The 19,921-nt window shown below is 33.0% G+C and overlaps 1 protein-coding gene across 1 annotated transcript in view; it reads right to left on the reverse strand.

The window, feature by feature from the left end:
• Nucleotides 1–19,921, reverse strand: part of LOC118188303 (phospholipid-transporting ATPase VA-like) — a 220,211-nt gene that overhangs the window by 60,400 nt on the left and 139,890 nt on the right. The window contains exon 3 of the mRNA XM_085818334.1: nt 9,331–9,535. Coding sequence (XP_085674460.1) covers nt 9,331–9,535 — 205 coding nt within the window. The remainder of the gene's footprint in view (nt 1–9,330; nt 9,536–19,921) is intronic.

Below are 19,921 nucleotides of genomic sequence, written 5' to 3' on the forward strand. Positions count from 1 at the left end.
CGTTAATTATATTAATTTCCGCCCGGCCGGGTTTCTAAATAGTATTAAATCCGAATTTCCAAATGAAATAATTGGCATCGATTTATTGGGCCCTTTCCCAAAAAGTCAGTTAAATAAAAGTCGCTATCTCCTTGTTATGGTTGATCATTTGAGTAAACGGACCGAAATTGTTCCCTTAAAACGAGCCTCCGCGAAATTGGTTACCGATTCTATTTTAAATAAATATATTTTAAAATACGGGGCGCCCCTAAAAGTTATATCGGATAATGGTCCTCAATTTGTAAGTAATATATTTGAAGACATGTGCCAAAAACTGGGCATACGTCATTTAAAAATGGTCCCGTATCGGCCGCAATCAAATATAGCGGAACGGGTCAACAGAAATATAGTGAAAATTATCCGTAGTTATGTTAAAAATTTTCATAAAAGCTGGGATAACTATGTCAATGAATTTGCTTTCGCCCTTAGGACCGCAAAACATGATACAACGGGCAAACCTCCTGCTGAGTTATTTCTAGGCAGAAAGATTATAACACCGTTAGATAAACTATTTTATGTGCAACAAAGAGCCCCAGAATTTAAAATGGGTGATATAGAAAAACTAATAAAGGAAGCAAAAAAGAATACGGAAGTAGCACAAAGAAAACAGAAATTATATTATGATTTGAAACGACGGGGAGTAACTTATAAAGTAGGGGATGAAGTTTTAAAAATTAAGCATTCACTTTCTTCAGCACCAGAAGATAAAACTGCCAAATTTTTTCCACGATTTGAAGGACCATATGTTATAGAAAAAATAACTCACGCTGTTGTAGTGTTAAAAGCCAGAAATGGTGAAACCTGTTCCGCAAACATTGATCAAATCAAGCCCTACTTCGATCGTAATAAAATGCAAATCTTTTCAGATCTTTTGCAGGATCCGGCACGGCAGACACCGCAGGTACAAGTTCCAGAGGTGAAAAAACGACAAGTACAAGGGCAAGCCAATGAGAGACAGAAGCAAGTGAAAAGAAAATTGCCCCGCGGAAAAATGGAAGGTAACAAGAAAAAGAAGCCGTTCCACCGTCCAGAAAACAGAGTTCACGAACACCCCCAGAATGAAGAAGGGAGAAGGACGACGTATGTGAAGAGGACCAGGAGAAATGACGGCAACTATAACCCGGCTTTAAAACGGAAGATCTACTCATCCGACAGAACTCTCCGCAGCAAAAGTGGCCGAACTGCGGAAGGGCCATCAGCGGCGGAGGAAAAAGTACAAGAAAAATTTGAACGGCCAACAACGAGGTCCAAGCAGGATCACGACAGAAGTTTCCCGGTTCCGCCAAGACCAGCTGCCATCAAACGGCAAAGACCACAAGCAGAGGAGAAAAGGAAAGTATTCAAGGGTGGCCGTACTGGTGAAAAAAGGAAGCTTCCAGAGGAAAGCACTGAAGGGCGAGCCCGTACAAGAAGGAGGATAAACCAAGCTACTATCTGCAGTACCTTTAAAGACTGGGCCCAGAAAAGGATGTCCGAATATTACAAAGATAAGTAAAATTTTATGTTACTTTGCAAACTTAAGTTAATCTTTCATTCTTACTGCAAGTGGCAGATTTCAAGAAGTTTTACCTCATGCGAGGTCTACCTTTATCGCCAAAAGGTCGAGAAATGAGTTGTGACCGATTTTCGTATTATGTTTTTAAATTACTCGTGCGTAAAACTAAAGTTGATGTATAATAGCGTTGTGTAAAGACTTAAATATTGTAAAAAGTTATTGTATAATTTTATTTAAAACATTCTAGCAAGAAAGAAGTTTTAGTCTGAAAGACTTTTTGAAATGTAGTATTATTTCAATGTAGAAAGAATTGGCACTTGCTTTGAAAAGAATAGAAGTTAACAATGTACTACTAATGTATGTTTTCAAATGTGTAAAATTAACGGCATGTTGATATGTTCTTATATACATGTGAACTGTTATTTTAAATGTTAAGAAATACCGTGATATGGTAAAAGTGAAAGTAATGTTAAAAATTTGTTATTCGTGTGACTGTAAAGATTAAATCATGGCGAATATGTGGTAAAGGTTGAATGATGTAGTTAGGCTCTCTGACGCTACACTTTAGAGTTAGCCACTTTTAGAATAGTACCTCAGGGTTTAGAGTTGAAAGTAGGGTGTGTTAAGAGGTCTCGTTATGTTGAATTTTAACACGTTAGTGTTTTGATTGTAGGAGGAAGTGTGGCACACGTAGACAGAAACACATTCGTGTTTGGTGTTCTTTTACAACACATGTCAGAGAGCACGGGGAGAGATAATTAAAATAGTCATGAATGAAATAAGAATGTTAAGAGAAGTATATTCTATATGTTATTTGCAATGTCATTGTGTAACATTTCATTAAACTAGTTTTCCTTCCAGATCTCTGGAAGGAACCAGAATTGAATAAAAGCTCCTGGTTAGATGCAGTACAGATGAAAAAAAGATTGTTGTATATCCTGGGAGCTGCTATTGTAACAAATTTCTTTCTTTTAAATTTTCTAGTTTCTAGCTAAGTTATGGTTGTAAAAGGTTGGCCTCGCGTTAGATTCTAGAGCTAAAAGTTTTCAACAAGGTCGTTTTAGACCTCAGTTTCAAACTAATTAACTCTGGCGGGAAGTATGTAAGGATCTTAAGTTTTACTAACGTTTATTTTATTTTAAATCTTTACTATCACTTCTTATTTTCTACTTCCGGCCAGAATTATAAGCGTGAAGGTTTTTATGCAAAGTTTGTCTGGCGAACGCCAAGTATTTAAGTGTGGCCTTTTTGCCAAGCGAAAGAGAGGAAGCAGTAAGTCAACGCAGGCCGCTTACCTTAGAAGTTACGCAGTTGCTGTTCGCCTTCCAGGCCAGAGGTTTTAATCCTCTTGATAAATTAAACGTATTGTAGTGTTCACAGTCTCTGTGCTACATACGCTTCCTGTTATTATAAGGCCAATCTTCCACGTGTATTATTCTAAAGTTAAATTAGAGTTTAGTTTTATTTTTATACTTTTTTTACGTTAGACCCCGAGTGGAGGGTCAGTGTATTCCGAAGTACGGAAGTTATTGTATATAGAGAAAAATAAAGGGTTGTGTATACCCTTCGTCTGTATCCTGTCTACTTACCACAATTAGTGAACATAGCTTTAGTAAGCTCTCTGTTCCGAGTCAGGTCCTTGTATGTTCCCGAAGAAGGTTAGAAGGAACATTGAACCTGATAACACATTGGGCAACTCACACTTTTTATTTTTTCTATATTCATTTATGCACATCCGTCTTGATTTTCCAACTATTGGAAGATGATCCTCAACATTCAGAAGATTCTAAGTACTTTTTAACCCAGCAGTAATTTTTAAACTTTCATTGGGACATATATATCCCGTCAGTAGTCAAAGGCGCTGAAATTTATAAAAATTCTAAATAGTGAACTAATATTTTGAAAACATTTAATAACGCATTAAAGCATATTTTACAGACAGACAGACAAAGTAGACAGATGTCTTGTTTTGCACTCGCTAAGTCTTTCTACTCAGCCATCGTAATCAAAACTTGGAATCTGTTAGAGTCACAGTTATTGAGGCAGGAGAAAGTTCGCGATATTCTCCCTCTTTTGAGATTCAGAGATTTATAGTTTTATGACTTTTAACAAGCCACAGGTTTTTTTCAGGGACGTTCTCATCATTTTCATGGCGTTCAGGATCACTTGGAGCATTCACGTAAGGAGTTGAACTATTATCACTTGTCACTACATCGGGATCTTCTTTAACAGTTCGTCACTATCTTTGAATTTTAACGGATATACTTTCTGGAAAGGTTTCAAATAAGTCTTAAGTTTGGTTTTGACTTTTGCTACACGTACGAATTGAATATTTAGGACATGTCATAAATATTCAATTCTAAATCGTTTTCTGAGCTATTCGCTAAATTTTTGTCTATGAGCATTCAACGCTTATTAGCACTGCTTGAAAGGACTAGATTTAAATTTGGAATGCCCGCTTCTTTTATTTCTTGGAGCATTATAGGAGTTAAGGGTATAAGATCATTGCTATCTTCAAACAAGCAGGTGAAGAGTCTATTATTCATGATATCTTCAGTATAATACATTTAATTTAAACGAGCGTTTCCAAAAACACGCCCAAATAACATACCTATTTGACGCTATCAAATGCCACCCTACTAGAGTACTCATGTTAGATTGAATTTCCTCTTAAACGATGCGAATTACTGCAATCTGGACCAGTCAAGTTCGTTACCCGAAGTTTGTTCCGTCGTCGGAATAGATAATGCTAGAGCGACCTCTTCACACAATAAATCTTCTCAATGTTAGAAAGAAACTATCCGTTGACAATGATGTTCCTAGTTCAATATGAACAGCTCGATAAATGGCACAATTAAACAATATGTGCAAATTTTAGATCCATTTCTTAAATGCAGGGGACCTTAAAGATCTACTCATACGACTTCTAAACCTAAAGCTTCTCAAGCACGATCTTCAGACAAAAATCCTGCAGATAATATTCACAGGTTTCGCACTGTGCCTTATAAAACAGAGCACGTCTTTATGATTTTCTTTGACTGTTTTTCTACTCTTCAAAATCCAATAGCCTTCTTGCAAGCTGACATTAAATACTGTACACCGGCATGGCCCGTTCCTCGTGTTTCCACATAATTAAGCTTTTTACAATGTGGTGATTGGAAGGTAATACTATAGGAAGTCTTAAAATTTCCTCATCTTTTCGCATAAAAACCTCTGTCTTCACTCTTAATAATCCTTTTGAATCGGTTATTGTTGACAGAGAATGTAGTTGTTTGCCCTCTTTTCCGAGTAAAAGTCTTCTTTTAAAATAATAGTTCTTGCTTATTCAATTTCCCCCGCCGTTAATGGCCCTTGGTTTTTCTCGATAGGTCATCTAGTATTCTTAAAAAAGCTATAAAACCATGCTATTAGCTTCTTAATTTTTATAAATTATCTTCTTGTATGAAGTTAATCGACAGAAGAAATCTATTTTTGCTTCATTTAAAGAAGATACTATAATGTTCTTCCTTTCTGAATTTACATTTTCTTCATTTGGCATCTGTTCGAAATTCGGCGTTCATCTCTTGAATATTTTAGCCAGGTGGGACCTTCCTACCATTTTCCTTCACACAGTTTTTTCGCCGAAGATCCTCGAGGTGGAAGATCGACCGGAATTTGTTCTCGTAGTACACAGCTCCATTGATCGGTTGATGTCAAACTTCTAATTTCTGTCACCCTTATTACAAATACGCCTCAATTACCCTTCTTCTTGATCAATTAGAGGGCATCCACTAAATCAGATCAGAAGAATGTTTTTATGTTGTCTGATTTCAAATTCTTTCTAACCGTCTATCATCTAGCACCGATATTGCGAGCAAGCAATTCTAATCGGTTTATACTTCCTTTTTTAAGAGTAACAACCCTCAATTTTGCTTGTACTAGCTGACAAGTCGCTGCAGTTTTTGTTTTCACCATAAAAAAAAAAGTTGCATATGATGATTGTTATGCGTCGCAAAATAGACGCAATAATAAATTTTTGTGTCAAAGTTCTCGCACGTAAATGGACGTTCAAAAAGTTGAATAAATCGTCAACTTTATATTTGGAGTTTCCAGTTTCTTTATTAAATTCAAAAACTAAATCTGAGATTAATTATTTTAATATCACGAAGAATAACAAATTTTCATAAATGTCTGAAAAAATTCCAAGAGATATTTCAAACTATTTGCGTCTGACAATTACCTAGTAACTTTCTTAAAGCTTCTGACATCGTTAAAACGTTTAAGAGGGGAAATACTTAACACGTTACTCATGTGAATATTTATCAAAACATCTTTTTTTCTAAATCGCTCAGTTAATAATTTGACAGCTTTATAACAACCATTAATAAAATTTATTACGGAGCCGCATAAATAAACCTTCAGATAATTAAATTTAGTAATTTTCGTTATTGACTCGTTTTAATATACCGCAGATTCATATGAGCTCCAAAATGCGAGCTACTGACTAGTATCGCTATAAAATTTATTAATCGTGAGCTTAAGATAAGCAGTTTTTTTAGAAACAATGTTCACTCAGAGAAGTGTTTTCTTTTAAATTTTAAGAACATTTCAAAGGTAAATTAATCAATAAATTTTGACTTTTAATCTCACTAATTTTCTTGTTAGCTCTAAATTTGCATAAAATTATCTTATCTAAATAATCATCAACATTTCCTAAGTGAGATTCTATTTCTTCCGGCTTCCAACAGACTTTAAAATATCGATCTTATAGTTCAGCAGTTTTAAATTTTCTTCCAATTAATTTTATCTTCGAAAAGATCAGATTCTGTCTTATGAAGAATTTTAGTAACTTTTAATCTGGATGCATTGCGTTTCATTTTCAATATAATTGAATAATTTCTTCACTCATTTTCAATATAACTGAATAATTTCTTCCCTCATTCTTTACTGACCAAAATGCTTCAAAATATTCGATACTTAACCCATATATTCCATGAACACCTTAGCTTTTTAAATAACAGCAAAATAATATCACACCATCCCGGCAGAGATGAAAAATGTTCCAAAATGTTCAATAAAGGAATGATGAACACTCACTTTGAAGTTTCTTCTACAGTTTCTATATAAACGAGTCCGCAGATGGCGAATATCTTCTTTGCTTAAATCTAAAATTCATTAGAATTCGCGACAGTGATCTAATATTTCCAAACATATATAATAAAGCATTAAAGTTACAAGCATATTTTACAGAGCTTTACAAAATATACTACGGCTACAATTTGAAATTTCCGCCCAGTCCGTTACAGTCACATTACACATGTAGAAGAACGTTCGCGATAGTCTCAGTTCTGACTGCCTGCTGACTACTGATTTTTACAAATCTCTAATCAACTAATTAAGTAACAGCTTTTAGTAAAAAATCACATGCAGATACAATATCTTAGGTCTTTTAACAAGCATGGCATATCTTGATGCTTTGCCTGAAAGAAAAAGTGGTTGCAAAATTTGAGATAGTTTGAAAAAATTGCTGAAATCACAGTTTTCTGCTAAACATTTTCGATTTTATTTTCTACGCGAAGTCCACAGGCACTCCCGAAATATTTAGCTTCATTTTTAAAATTTAATACATAGTGAAATGGCCCAAAAAAGTGCGAAATGTGTAGAATATGGCTTGCTTTGGGGAGCATAAAAAATTTTGAAACTCCTAACAGACGTAAATCGAATTAGGTGTATCTGAAATAACTACAGAGACTTGAAAAGGTTTAAAGAACGTTTTATTAAAACAGAACTTTGAACATAAACGCACTTCTTGTGCTAACAAAATCAGCCACCACTTGTGGCGATGTAACTAAAGTAACAATCAAATTCAAGTTTAACGCAGACTAGTCGTCAAAAACTATAAAAACCTCAGTTTAAATACTCTCTAACTCCGCAGAACTAACTCAGTTTACATTCTGGTGAGGAAACGGAAAGGAAAAGTAATAGCAAAAGCTGAAGTTATAAATCATTGTATAATTATCACAAATGTTTTCATAAACTAGAGATAAAGGTATGAAGACATAATATATGAATAAAGAATTCCGATATGTATCTGGCAAGGAAGGATTATATGCAGGAGTAATCTGTAAAATTAGAAGTGCCGAAAAACTGAAAACCATGAGAAATTTTGAGCAAAAATAAATAAAAGAATTAATAATAATAATAAAAAAAAACCTCTGAAAGCTTTCAGATTTTATTCTACGCGCCAAAGGGGCTTTTTTTTTTTTTTTTTTTTTTTTTTTTTTTTTTTTTTTTTTTAAATTTACTACAAATACATGTTTCGAAAGCATTTGGTTAACGCCGCCCCTTTGGACTAAAAATGTTTAAAAACAGCATATCTTTAAAATTTTCGATATATAGTCCGCGCGCTGGAGATAAAAATGTTTACATCCGTACAGTGTTGCCACTGCTCGCTTTGAAATCGCAGAGTTTTTAATCAAAAATTCGTTAAAGTTTTACTAACTATGCAATAGATAATAAAACAAATCCGAAATTAAAAATTCGAGCTTCCAGGTGCCCATATTGGGGTGGACGACTACATTATTCAAAATTTCATGGCTACAGGTACCTTTTTTTCCCCAAAATGCGAGAAACATACATACATTCATGCATATTCTTCATTATTTAGTTTCATTAAATATAATACAGGGCGATAATATTTGATGGCAAAAATTTGAAGCGTGATTATCGCTTTCTGTGATTCGAAGCAAAATGCCGTTTCGGGACTAATAGCCCTTCTGGAATAACGGCCCTTTGAGCTAATAATTAATGAGTAGAGTAAATATAAGGGAGTACGTTAATATATTAGCACTTAAATGAAATTTTTTTCCAATATTAAAATCAGTTTTAAAGACAAGTACTGAAGCTCATCTTATTTGTCACCGACAGGAAGTAAGATTTCGTGCGAAAACTGAGGAGTCCGAAACGGTCCTTTTGTTGAATTTATGCCCAGATTATACGCCGATGCTCATGTCTCTGACTAAAGAAGGGCCTATTTCATATAAGCCAAAATAATCATTTAAACATACTGACAAAGAGACTAACTTCCTATTATATCAATGTTCTCTGCCCAGAGCATAAAAATTTCTCTATTTAGTCTTGCATTTAAAGATTAATAAACATAACATTCCACATAGATAACAACAACAGAATAAGAGACTCTTAGACACAGTAAGAAACTCTTTCTTATTGCAAACTTATTTTTAGATAGAACATTAACGACAAAATCATTCTTGACGGCATTGCGCTCTGAATTTTTCTAAGAACTGAAAGGAAAGTTGAAGAATTTATTAGACACTTTTCGGAACGAGAAACACGACAAATCAGTTGTGATTCGAACTACGGATCTTCCAACTACCAGCCGGACGTGCTACCAGTTACACAGGACAGCATTAATGGGTAAAAATTCCTTACAAAGTTAGTCGTCAAAAATAATTATTCAGGTTAAATGCTTTTTGACTACTGTAAGTAACAGATAAGTTTAATTTTTACCTCAAAACTTTAAATTGAAGAATAATAGATCAGACTTTCTCTTATTTCAAAATGCTTGCTGCATTTTTTTAAGATAAATATACATTAATATTTAAATAACACAGTAAAGAATAAGTAGGTAGAATTTTAATTAAAAGTTCCTTATAGTCTCATCTAAATTTATCCAACAAAATCAATTCTAGATATAACATATTAATAAAAGTGAAATATAGTTATTTAGAACTAGTAATGCAATTTACATGTAGGATTAAGTACGTCACAGACATAAAACTATTTGAATTTCTTACTGTTGTCATCAAACCGCGAGCAACCATTCGCTGTTTGAGATTGCTCTCGCCATCTATATTGGCAGTTTCAATGTAGCATAAACCTTGATCATCGGAGCACCTCAGGAGTAACATGTCAGCTGGAATGACTTCATTACATGACAAATGAACGACATCACCCACCTTCACATGTTTCCAGAGGGTCTTCACATAACGCCCATCCTTCCTGGATAAAACACAAAGAAAAATAAGTGAGATTTTGAACTTTGTACGAATTAAAAATACAAAACATTTACAGTGCAATTTCACATTCTTTGTTATAAAACTTTATTGGAAAGTTAAATGATTTCTAGAATATCAGAAACAAAAATTAACAACACACATATCAAAATAAGCGCCTAGAAAATTGCCCCGAAACTTAATATGCAAATACCTGCTACCCATTCATACAAACAATAAAAAACTCATAGATTAAGAAAGCACAGGAACGATTCTAAAATTATATGCATATACAATAACTGAAATGTTATTAATCGAAATCATTTCTGTTTGCATCAGAAAACAATGCCCACTTAACTGTACAACCAACTTGAAAAAAATCCGAAACAAGTTGCATTATGGCCTTCATGGTACCTGATTGGTCATAGCAAAGAAATATTCTGCCCCAATCAATACAGTCAGACAATGCTGTTGTTATTAGCAATAGGATGGCCATAAACTCAAGAAACTAATGGTAGGTCTAGAATGACAATGTCTACGGAAGTCTTATAATATTGTGAACTGTTATAAATTACCAACAGTTTTGCTAACTGCCAATAAGAACTGTTTACTGAACACATGGATCTGTAGTGTCATAAAGGCAGGCAAAAACTGCTCTTCATTTTCGGCGTCCGTTGCGACATCAATAGTAATGTTTACTCGCAGCTTTGAAGGTTAGAATGCCGTAGCGGATAAACAATCACGGTTTTCATTTGCTTAGGATGACAGAATAATTCACGTGCGGATAACTGCTGGCTAACGTTGCTCACTCCATGTCACTGTGGAGCAGCATATGTCCATCACGTCTAGCATCACCACTTCGGAAGCTGATGCCTCTGATAACCTAATTAAATTACGCGATCTTCCAACGATTTTAACGGCCCCACATTATGCTATAGTGTGGCGCCATGACAAGCTTTTAACTTAACGGCTCAACAACGAAATCTTGTTAATGCCTTTGTAGAAAATAATCCTTAATCAAGCTAATGCTTATTAGCTCACATTAAATGTTTTCAATAAATACCTGTATATTAACACAACTCTCTCGTGGCTTTGTACAGACATTAGGATTTTTTGAAGCAGAAGAAATAAAAAATGAGCAATGCTCTCGCTGGGACTCGAACCTCGACCTCTCGAATACGCGCCGAGTGTGCTAACCGTTACACCACGAAGACACGCAGAAAGGAGGGAGAAAAATACCTTATAGCCCGTGAGGCCACAAAACCTTTCAACCAACTTGAGCTTTCATTGGATTATGCTATGAAACCGATTCAGCCAACTCGTAATAAGCGAGAGGTTGTTAATGGATTCACAAAAGACGTAGCAGCAAATTATGCAGATGATGCTTGTATGCATCTCTGGCAAACAAAATATCCTCATGCATTGCAACGAGAAGCGCTATACATTATAGTAATATGTTATGTTTCTGGAACTATGTTTGCCAGATAAATGGGTAGACTGCAATTCAATTCCAGTCATCCATATAAAGGGATATCTTTGGCTCCTGAATATTCATGCCATGATCATGTCAAACAACTTTTTTTTTAAATGCGGACAGATTCTTATTTTCGGGGTAGGGGGCTTGATTTGTTTTACGTCCAAATTATTTCTTTCTAATAAAGCCATTACGTAAGAGCCATTTAAAAGTATCTTAATCTAAACTTTTTTTAATTACTTTGTTTTATATAAAATGTCCCATTGTGGCGATACTGTGATATGATTCTCCAATAGTGTGACATCTAGAACAAAATTTGACAGCCTAATAGGACGGCAACCTATTGTAATATAGGAAGGAAACTGGAAAGAAGGAGTGCAAACAGATTCATAAAACTGGCTTTGTGAAGGGATTATTGTGTCGTTTTCTTACACCTTTGTATTTGTCGTTTGTATTAAATGTTTTGTGATTTAATTTTATTTACTTATGTTCTTTAATTTAAGATAAACATCAACTAGACCCAGAGGTTTTCGATGCGTTGAGTGAGATGGAATTTCAGGGGAAAAAAAAAAAAAAAGAGTGTGGTTAAATGTCCTTGACTGTTAAATGTGACCATTACAAGGGTCACTCAAGGATACCTACTATATTTCCTCACTAATAAATGCTTAGTTAATATTTAATTAGTATTTGCAACTCTTAAAAAAGTTACAAAACAAGTCGCGGGACGGCCTTCAGGGTAGCGTACTGCCCATGTCCATATCAGCGAAATACCCAGTCCCGACCGATACAATCAGGCAATGTTGTTCTTATCACTGATTCCAGTGTTATTATAAACTCATGCAAGTAATTGTAAGTCCTCTTGGAAAGATGTATAAGAGTATGAAATGTTATAAGACTGTTGACAGGTACAGGTAGAAACTAGGCCAGCACCTCTGTAATACACAGGTGACTGAGATATTGCTGAACCTAGCTAACTGTTGAAACTGTGGACAGCTTTGGCACTGACAGAGCCACTTATATTTCTTTGATGTGACACGAATAATAATGATTACTATAGTGTTACAACCTCGAAGGCTGGACTTTTGGTGCTCCATGCTCCAATGTATTAGTCACGATTTTAATTTGTTTCGGATGATAGAATAATTAGTAGATCAGGAGTCGAAGGAGTGAAGTGATAACACACCTATACTTCGACCTCAACGATAGATAATCATTTCAGATCTCGTTCGTTAATACCAGAAACACTGGGATGGATACAAATCACAACAAGTGTTTCCTTCCAAAATAACTTTTACCGCCATTCATTTATATATTGTTACGTTTCTTTCCAGAAGACATCGTGCCACCGTGGAAAAGCAAAAGATTTAAAAAAAATTAATTAAAAAAAAAAAAACTGTTAAAAGAAATGAATAAATCTGATAGGATCAGATTCTAGTTTCAGTCGTCTAGATTCTAGGGTTAAGTGTGTGCAACCCTGAGTTCACGACTTTGCTTGACTCTGTAAGCATTTGCCCATTTATTACAGTCTTCGAAATTTTCTACTAATATTAGTTATTTCTCGTTTCAATGCATGTTTTGTGCTAATTCCACTTCAATTTTAACATTTTTTAATTAGCAATGTAAAATAAATTTCCCTTAAAAATGTATATTTAATTACAATCTTTAACTCCTTATCTCATTTATATGGCGGCTTAGGGGTGTCCAGGGGGGAAACCCTTTAGTTTGACACAATTGGTCACATTCACGAAAAAGTTAGCGATATACCATTCTACCGAAAATGGTTAATCATAACCCAAATTTAACTGAATCTCCATAGCCAAAGCTGGCGGGAAGGGGCGGGCAGCGACTGTTACAGTAATTTGACTCTGTATTCAGAACATTACGCCCATTAATATACATCTACAAAATGCTAGCAATGGAAAACAGACTTAGTTGGAAATATTAGTATTTTGTAAACATACCTCCTATTTACATGCGCGGAAACGTATTTTGCAAGTTTTACGATGACTAAGCCAGCTATCAACTTTGGACTAAATCTCAAATTCTAGGGCATCTGACAAATAGCAGATAAAACGTCGCGTATAGCTCCTAGAGGCACAATTCCTTTTTTGGCATTACTCCGATTTAAACATTTATTTATCAAAACAAAAATAGCTCGAAAGCCTTATTAAAAAAGACAGGGAAGCCTTTTAAATGTCACAGAGTATAAGTTTGTTGATTTTTTTAGCAATTTAAAACAAATACTAACGTCATGAATCAAATATTGGAGAAAAATTAACATATTTCTGGCGAACCTATAGAATTTGTGAAAATTCAAGTTGAATGGAGGAGTCTAAAGCAATATTCTTGATATAATATTCTTTTACATTGCTCACGTAATTCAGAATGATGAAGAAAATAAAGTACTTGAGAACAGACAGTAATTAGGATGCATAAACTATAAAAATATATTTAAAAACCTCGCTAATACCCCTTTATGTTGAAGTTTTTAATTTCGCTTTTGGGGATTATCTGAGGTTTGGGAAACCCACTAGTGGCCGAGCGGATAAAATTGCTGAGCACTGGTAGTTACACTTAGGCTCAAATCTCGCGAAAGGGCTAGTTGTATGGGTATTTTCGTAGTTTTTCTTATACACAACATGAGTGAAAGCCACTTTCCTACAAAAATCCTCCATGTAGGCATCCCTCCCTTTAAATGCTTGAGTGCTTTTCATTAATCAATTAACTTAACCTATATCAAAGTTTTGAAAGAGTAATAGCGAGATAAACGTATTTCTTCCATTCATAACACCAGGTGTCTTATTTTATTCCTGCTTCTCTTGACAAAAGAATAATTTACATTTTTCTTATCAAATTTTTCACTTTTATAATTGCACGTTTTTTCTTTTTTCCATCATATGTACATCCCTTAATGATTCCTAAATTAATGACTGCTTCATTTGACTTTCTTAGTTCTATTTTCTTTTCCACATGCATGGTAATTTTGAATAACTGAAAAATTTAATCGGTTTATGCTGTGAGATAAGTCCAAACAGTTTTTTGATATAAGCATTTCTCTATTTACTTCGTTCATATCTTTATATTATATGTCTAAGTATAGAAGTAAACAAAATGAAAGATAGGGCGCACTCATTGTAGTTTGAATATCAAAAACAATTAATATAAATTTTAAACTAAATAACAAAATACATTTTCTTATTTCTCTACTATATTAATTTTTACAAAATAAAAATTATAAATAATAACCGTGAAAACTGTTAATTATTTTAAGTGGACACGGGGCTAATTAATTGAGAAGCCTAATATACTGAAAAAATGATGCAAGGAAAAATTTACGCCTAGAATGATTACTAATGTTAATAAAGTAAAGTAAAAAACCAAGCAAAAACATAAAAAAAAAAAAAAAAAAAAAAAAAAAAATTAACGGTCGTTTAAAAGGGTTTCTTACCGTTTCGATAAGTGCCTTAAAGCGCACACACATTGTTAGATGCCATACATTTTTTTTTTTTTTTTTCCCAGTCTTATCTCAGTTTATCATATCAATGTTCAGTTCTTACTATGATGGCTTTTGACAAAACTTTTTTTTTTGGTCTTTTTATTATTAACGTTTTGTGTGATTATTTTATTTATTAAATATCACATTTTTGGTGCTCATGCCACATGAAATTCGATTCATAGCAAAATCACAAAATAATTAAAAACAGCATATCTTTAAAATTTCCGACAGTCTCGCGCGTAGGAGATAAATTTTCTTTTCCAACCGTACAGAGTTACCACTGCTCGCTTTGAAATTGTTGAGTTTGTTAATCAAAAATTCCTTAAAGTTTTATAAAATAGGAATTAGATAATAAAACAAATTCGAAGTTCAAAATTCGGGCTTCCAGGTGCCCATGTTCGGGGGGGGGAGGACTATGTTTTTCAAATTTGATGGCTCTAGTATCGCTGTTTTTTTTACAACGCGAGAAACATGCATACATTCATTATTTAATATCTTTAAATATAATAAAAGGGCGATAACATTTGGTAGCAACAATCCGAAAAGTGATACGCTGTTTATAATGATTTAACTGAAAATGCAGTTTCGAGACTGATATCCCATTCGGGACTAACGTCCCTTTTGAGCTAATAAATTCAAACAAAGAAACATATTTAAAATGTTTAATTTTTTTCCTTGTTAAGGCCTTTTATTGCCTTTTTATAGCAAAATGATCGTTATTCGCTTTGAGGCGTTTCCTTCAAATTTTTAAAAGCAATTTGATACATTGCATTGATTTTAGAAGCTTCTTTTAATTAATGACAACTAACACGAGTAAACTTTTTCAACATTTTAATAGAACTAAAGATTATTTAAAATACAACAGAAAATTTACGTTTTACTAAGCTTTAGAAAAAAAAACATACGATGAAGAGTCAAAAAATGTATCTTGTTTAAGCGGACGCTAAATTCTGGATTTCTGCATATTATTAAATTTGCAATTAAAAAGCACTAGAATATTTTCAACCAAACATAAATTCATAGTAAAAGATTTCTTGTATGTAACGTAGGATCGAAAGGAAATCGGAACAAAAACTTAATACAGAACAATGGACAGGGAGAAAAAAGAAATTTCCGAACGATTTGGGGAATTAAGGAAAATCTTGACGTCCATTCACAACACTGACATTATGTGACGTACTCATACTTCGTTTCCGCTTTAGCAGATTAAACAAAAGACATGTAAAACAGGCGTCTTCATTTCCATTTACAAATGCGGCATCGACAGGAAATCCGCCGCAGATCAAAGGACCGCGTTGCGATAGAACAGCACGCTTAACGCCTATTAAATTCTGAACTCCGACATCGCATCTTCCTCGTAACTCTGCGGAAATATCAAGTTCTCGTGCGGCAAGGTTGCAAAACCGTTAGATCGGTATTGCATTCGAATGAGAATACAGCATGCTTTGAATAAAAAGAAAATTAATTTTTTCGCTGTACAAAAAATTTTGCCAGAAGTAAGAATCCACCTTTCCGAATTCCAGAAGCCAGTACTGTTTTCATTCTGACGTTAATTTACCACCTGACACAGTTTTAAAAGAAGGCTTTCACTTCCAGCGAAATTAAAGGAAAATTAGTGATCATGATCTTTTCATCATCATGAAAAACATGATCTTTTCAACTTCATTAAAACTAAGCTTTAAAAAAAAAAAAAAAAAAAAAAAAAAAAAAAAAAAAAAAATTAATCTAATAAATTAAGTGTCTGCAAATCTCAATGCAAATTTCCTAAAACAACTGATTAACTTTAAATTAATAATCAATTAATGTAAAACCAATTTAATTACATCTGAAAAACATACATCAACGATTACAAATTCCCTGAATTCTTAAGAATTATAGGCCAAATTAATCTGCATCTTAATATGAAATACTAAAAGTTGGCATTAATCAATTAATCCCTTAATTAAAAATTTAAGACACTCAAACTGAAATCCATCTTTATTCTTTCAAAATAATTTTGCCATTTCGCTTCGATGCATAAATGCTTTGCTTTTGACAACAGTTCAAAGCTCTCGGAAACATCTTCTACAATAACACAGTTTTATGAATTTGACACCAGACATTATAATGCAGCAATGTCTTTAAATTAATGTGCAATATCGCACGTAGTACGAAATAAGCAACGAGAAATATCAAAATGATAGGGTAATGTAGATTGTGACTACATAGCAACAGTTTTGTTAAAGTTCTTTCGGTCCGACATAATTATATAAAACTCAGAAAGGCTGATCAGTTTGTAGATCTTAACTGAAAACGATTTGGGAAACTTTCACCTTTTTCTTGCTTCCAATTATTTAATTACAACAAAGGTTTCTACACCCATCTTTAACATGGCTTTTGTGAGACCAAAACTTGTGAAAAGAAAACTGCAGTTTATGTCAGGTTTATCATTCTTGTAACGAAGCATATTAATTAGGTAAACTTGGGGGGGGGGAAGGTGAATTTATAGAAGCTCCATCCCATTTTTACTCTCGAGTTAACATAAAATGAGTGTTCTACCATTGGCTCCATTAGGATTCCCCTGTCACTTTTCTCTCAATATATTTTAATCCAGTCTTTTAAAATATGTACTTACTACATGTGAACAATTAGCTGAAGACAAACAGAAGGGCTAATTCGATACACAACAATTACAGAAGCCTGTCTTTAAACCTAGCCTTTTACCATTTTATGACTCGACTCTGCAGAAGATTACAGCAACTGTGGAAAATTTGAATGTTAGCAGTAGACTATAATGTTGAATAATCCCAAAAAATTAAATGTTTGAAATGTAAATATGAAATTCGTATTTATTAGCCACGATTTGTATAGTTACAATACTAACTCCGTACTTTAACATTTATAACAAACGCTACACTTCACTCTCGTAATTATTGAGATATATATGAAAATAATTTAGAATTCTTAGTAAATAATTGGAAAATAATTGTACGGCGAATGTCCGAAGTTTTAAGATAAGTTTAATAGAGATTGACTGCATCTAAATTTACATGCAGTGATTTTGAGTAATTCTATCCTAAAAAATATTCGATCTAGTTATTACAAACAAATGAACTACAGCAGTGGTCTCAAATTCAAATACATGCGGGCCGCGAATGCACGATCTGAAAACAGCTGACGGGACAGAATCGTATTTTTTCCTCTTTTTAATTAAAAAGACTAAAAATTTTATTAACAAAACAAAAACTATTTTAAATAAGTTTTAAATTTCCCTTACTAAATATTTTTCAAAACATGCATAAACAATAATAATCATACTGCAAAGGGAAAAAATTCAAATTTATATTTATTTTCTACCTGAACGCTAAAGTTAAGTAACCTGTAAGACATTTTTGATGGTTACACTTTGTAATTCAAATAGACAGACAGCTAAATATTAAATTCTTAGACTGACATTTTTTCAAATATTTAATGATTAAATATCTAACTTTAAACTAAAATCACAGAAATTAGGGAAACTTCATAAAAAATAATAGCAACATACTCTCTTTCTCTTATTTATTAAATTTTCCTTCGATGCATAAATGGAAGTACATGTTCGTACGTAAACAATTTTAAATTTCTTTATTTATTACTATAGCTTGATACTTGATGGCATGTCGATCTGAATTTTGTAGGGCTGTTGGAAAGGGCGTTAAGCGTTTGTAGGGCTTTAAGCGTTAGAGAGAAATTACTAGAATTTATCTTCATCACAGATTGCAGATGTTCATTGATCAATCGAGTTCATTTCTTAGTAATTTTCAACTGTGAAAAAAAGCTGTTCACGTATAGCTATAATTCCAAACAAAGCGATTATTCTTAGCTCTCAATTCTTAAATAAGCATATTTATGTTTTGGCAAGTACGAAAGAAAATTAATAAAATCTGTTACCTCCTAATCTTTGAGTTAGATTTGTATCACACTGTAAATTAATTAGCTCTATTTACAGATTTTTTAGAGCTAATCATGTTTATTTTCAATGAAATGAAAATAAATTCAAACTTAGTAACTAAAATATTGAAATATTATAACACCGTATTTGCAAAAAATACATAACTGAAATGCCTTCGCGGGCAGCATAAAGTTGCTTTGGGAGCAGCCAGTTTGAGAGCACTGATCTAAGAATTCAGCATCAAACATCAAAACAAATCGAAGGAAGAATGTTCTTTTCGCACTGGTGCCACTTAAATATATTCTAAATCTAGTCCGCTTCTACGACTTTTTTTGTTGCCATTCAAAATGGAAAAAGAAAATGTTTATCAAAATGGAACAACAATAACAATAATATTAGATTCTAAATAATACTAGAGCATTTACAAGAAAATGTCATTTTCGCATAAAAATGCTAAAATATTGATTACAAGTTTTATTAGAAGTAACTTATAATAAGGTATCAGCAATATGTTTAACAGTATTAATTTATCAGAGTTAAAATTATTTCAACATGTTGAATAATTTAAAGAAATATAAGAATTTCACAAAAATGTTTTTGATTCTGAAAATAACTGCTTAGTTGTCAAACACGAAGTATACACTACAGAAGTCTTATTTTCGATATCTTTAAGACATTTATTTTACATGAATAATTAATATTACACAAAATATTTTTATAATACATTGTCGTTTTACTCATGGAAATAATATTTGTTAATAAAATAAGAAAGCTTATCAAATCAAATGTGCTTTTAAAGAAGGGAAATTTTCTTAAATAAGTAGTTTACTAATTAACATAAATGAGCCCTATTTTAACGAATTTTGTAATTTAATAATTTTTTTTTATCTTTCCAACAAATATCTAATTAAATCTCCTCTTATTACTTCACCTTAAATTTAACGAACTGCCAAAAAATTGCATACTTGTTTTTCAACTTCCCTGTGCGATAATTTTATTTTACTGTATTAATTTAAAGTAATTTTATTGTAAACAGACCTTGGTCATATGAAAGAAGGAATGAATCTCGCTTTTAAAGACCATAGCTAAAAAGGTTTTTTTTTTCATCACTAAATCGTGCAGATGAATTGATTTTGATCCACCAAATTGTGCAAGTGAGTTATAGTTACTGAGGATGAAAATTCTGTAATTTAAATGAAATTCAGAAAACCTTTTAAACAGTTATTTACTGTGTAAAATTCCTTCATAATACTTTTACACATGAAAATTTCATCATAATATTTTGCATATGAAATATCCTGCATTAATACATTTTCTTCTTATAGACATGAACATTACGGTGTCCGTATTATGCAGCCTTTATTTTCGCAACCGTTCGTCGCAGACATATACGTCCTCTTACGAAAATGTTTTAATGACACACAATATTTTAAACGCAAAAATTAAACTTGTAAAAAGTACAAAAGCTAACCTTTAATACGCCTATCTGGTGCCTTTTATGTCTACGGATTAA

The sequence above is a fragment of the Stegodyphus dumicola genome, chromosome 6 (assembly GCF_044657685.1).
Source record: "Stegodyphus dumicola isolate Sdum_Otavi_A_Nest chromosome 6, ASM4465768v1".
NCBI lineage: Eukaryota > Metazoa > Arthropoda > Arachnida > Araneae > Eresidae > Stegodyphus > Stegodyphus dumicola.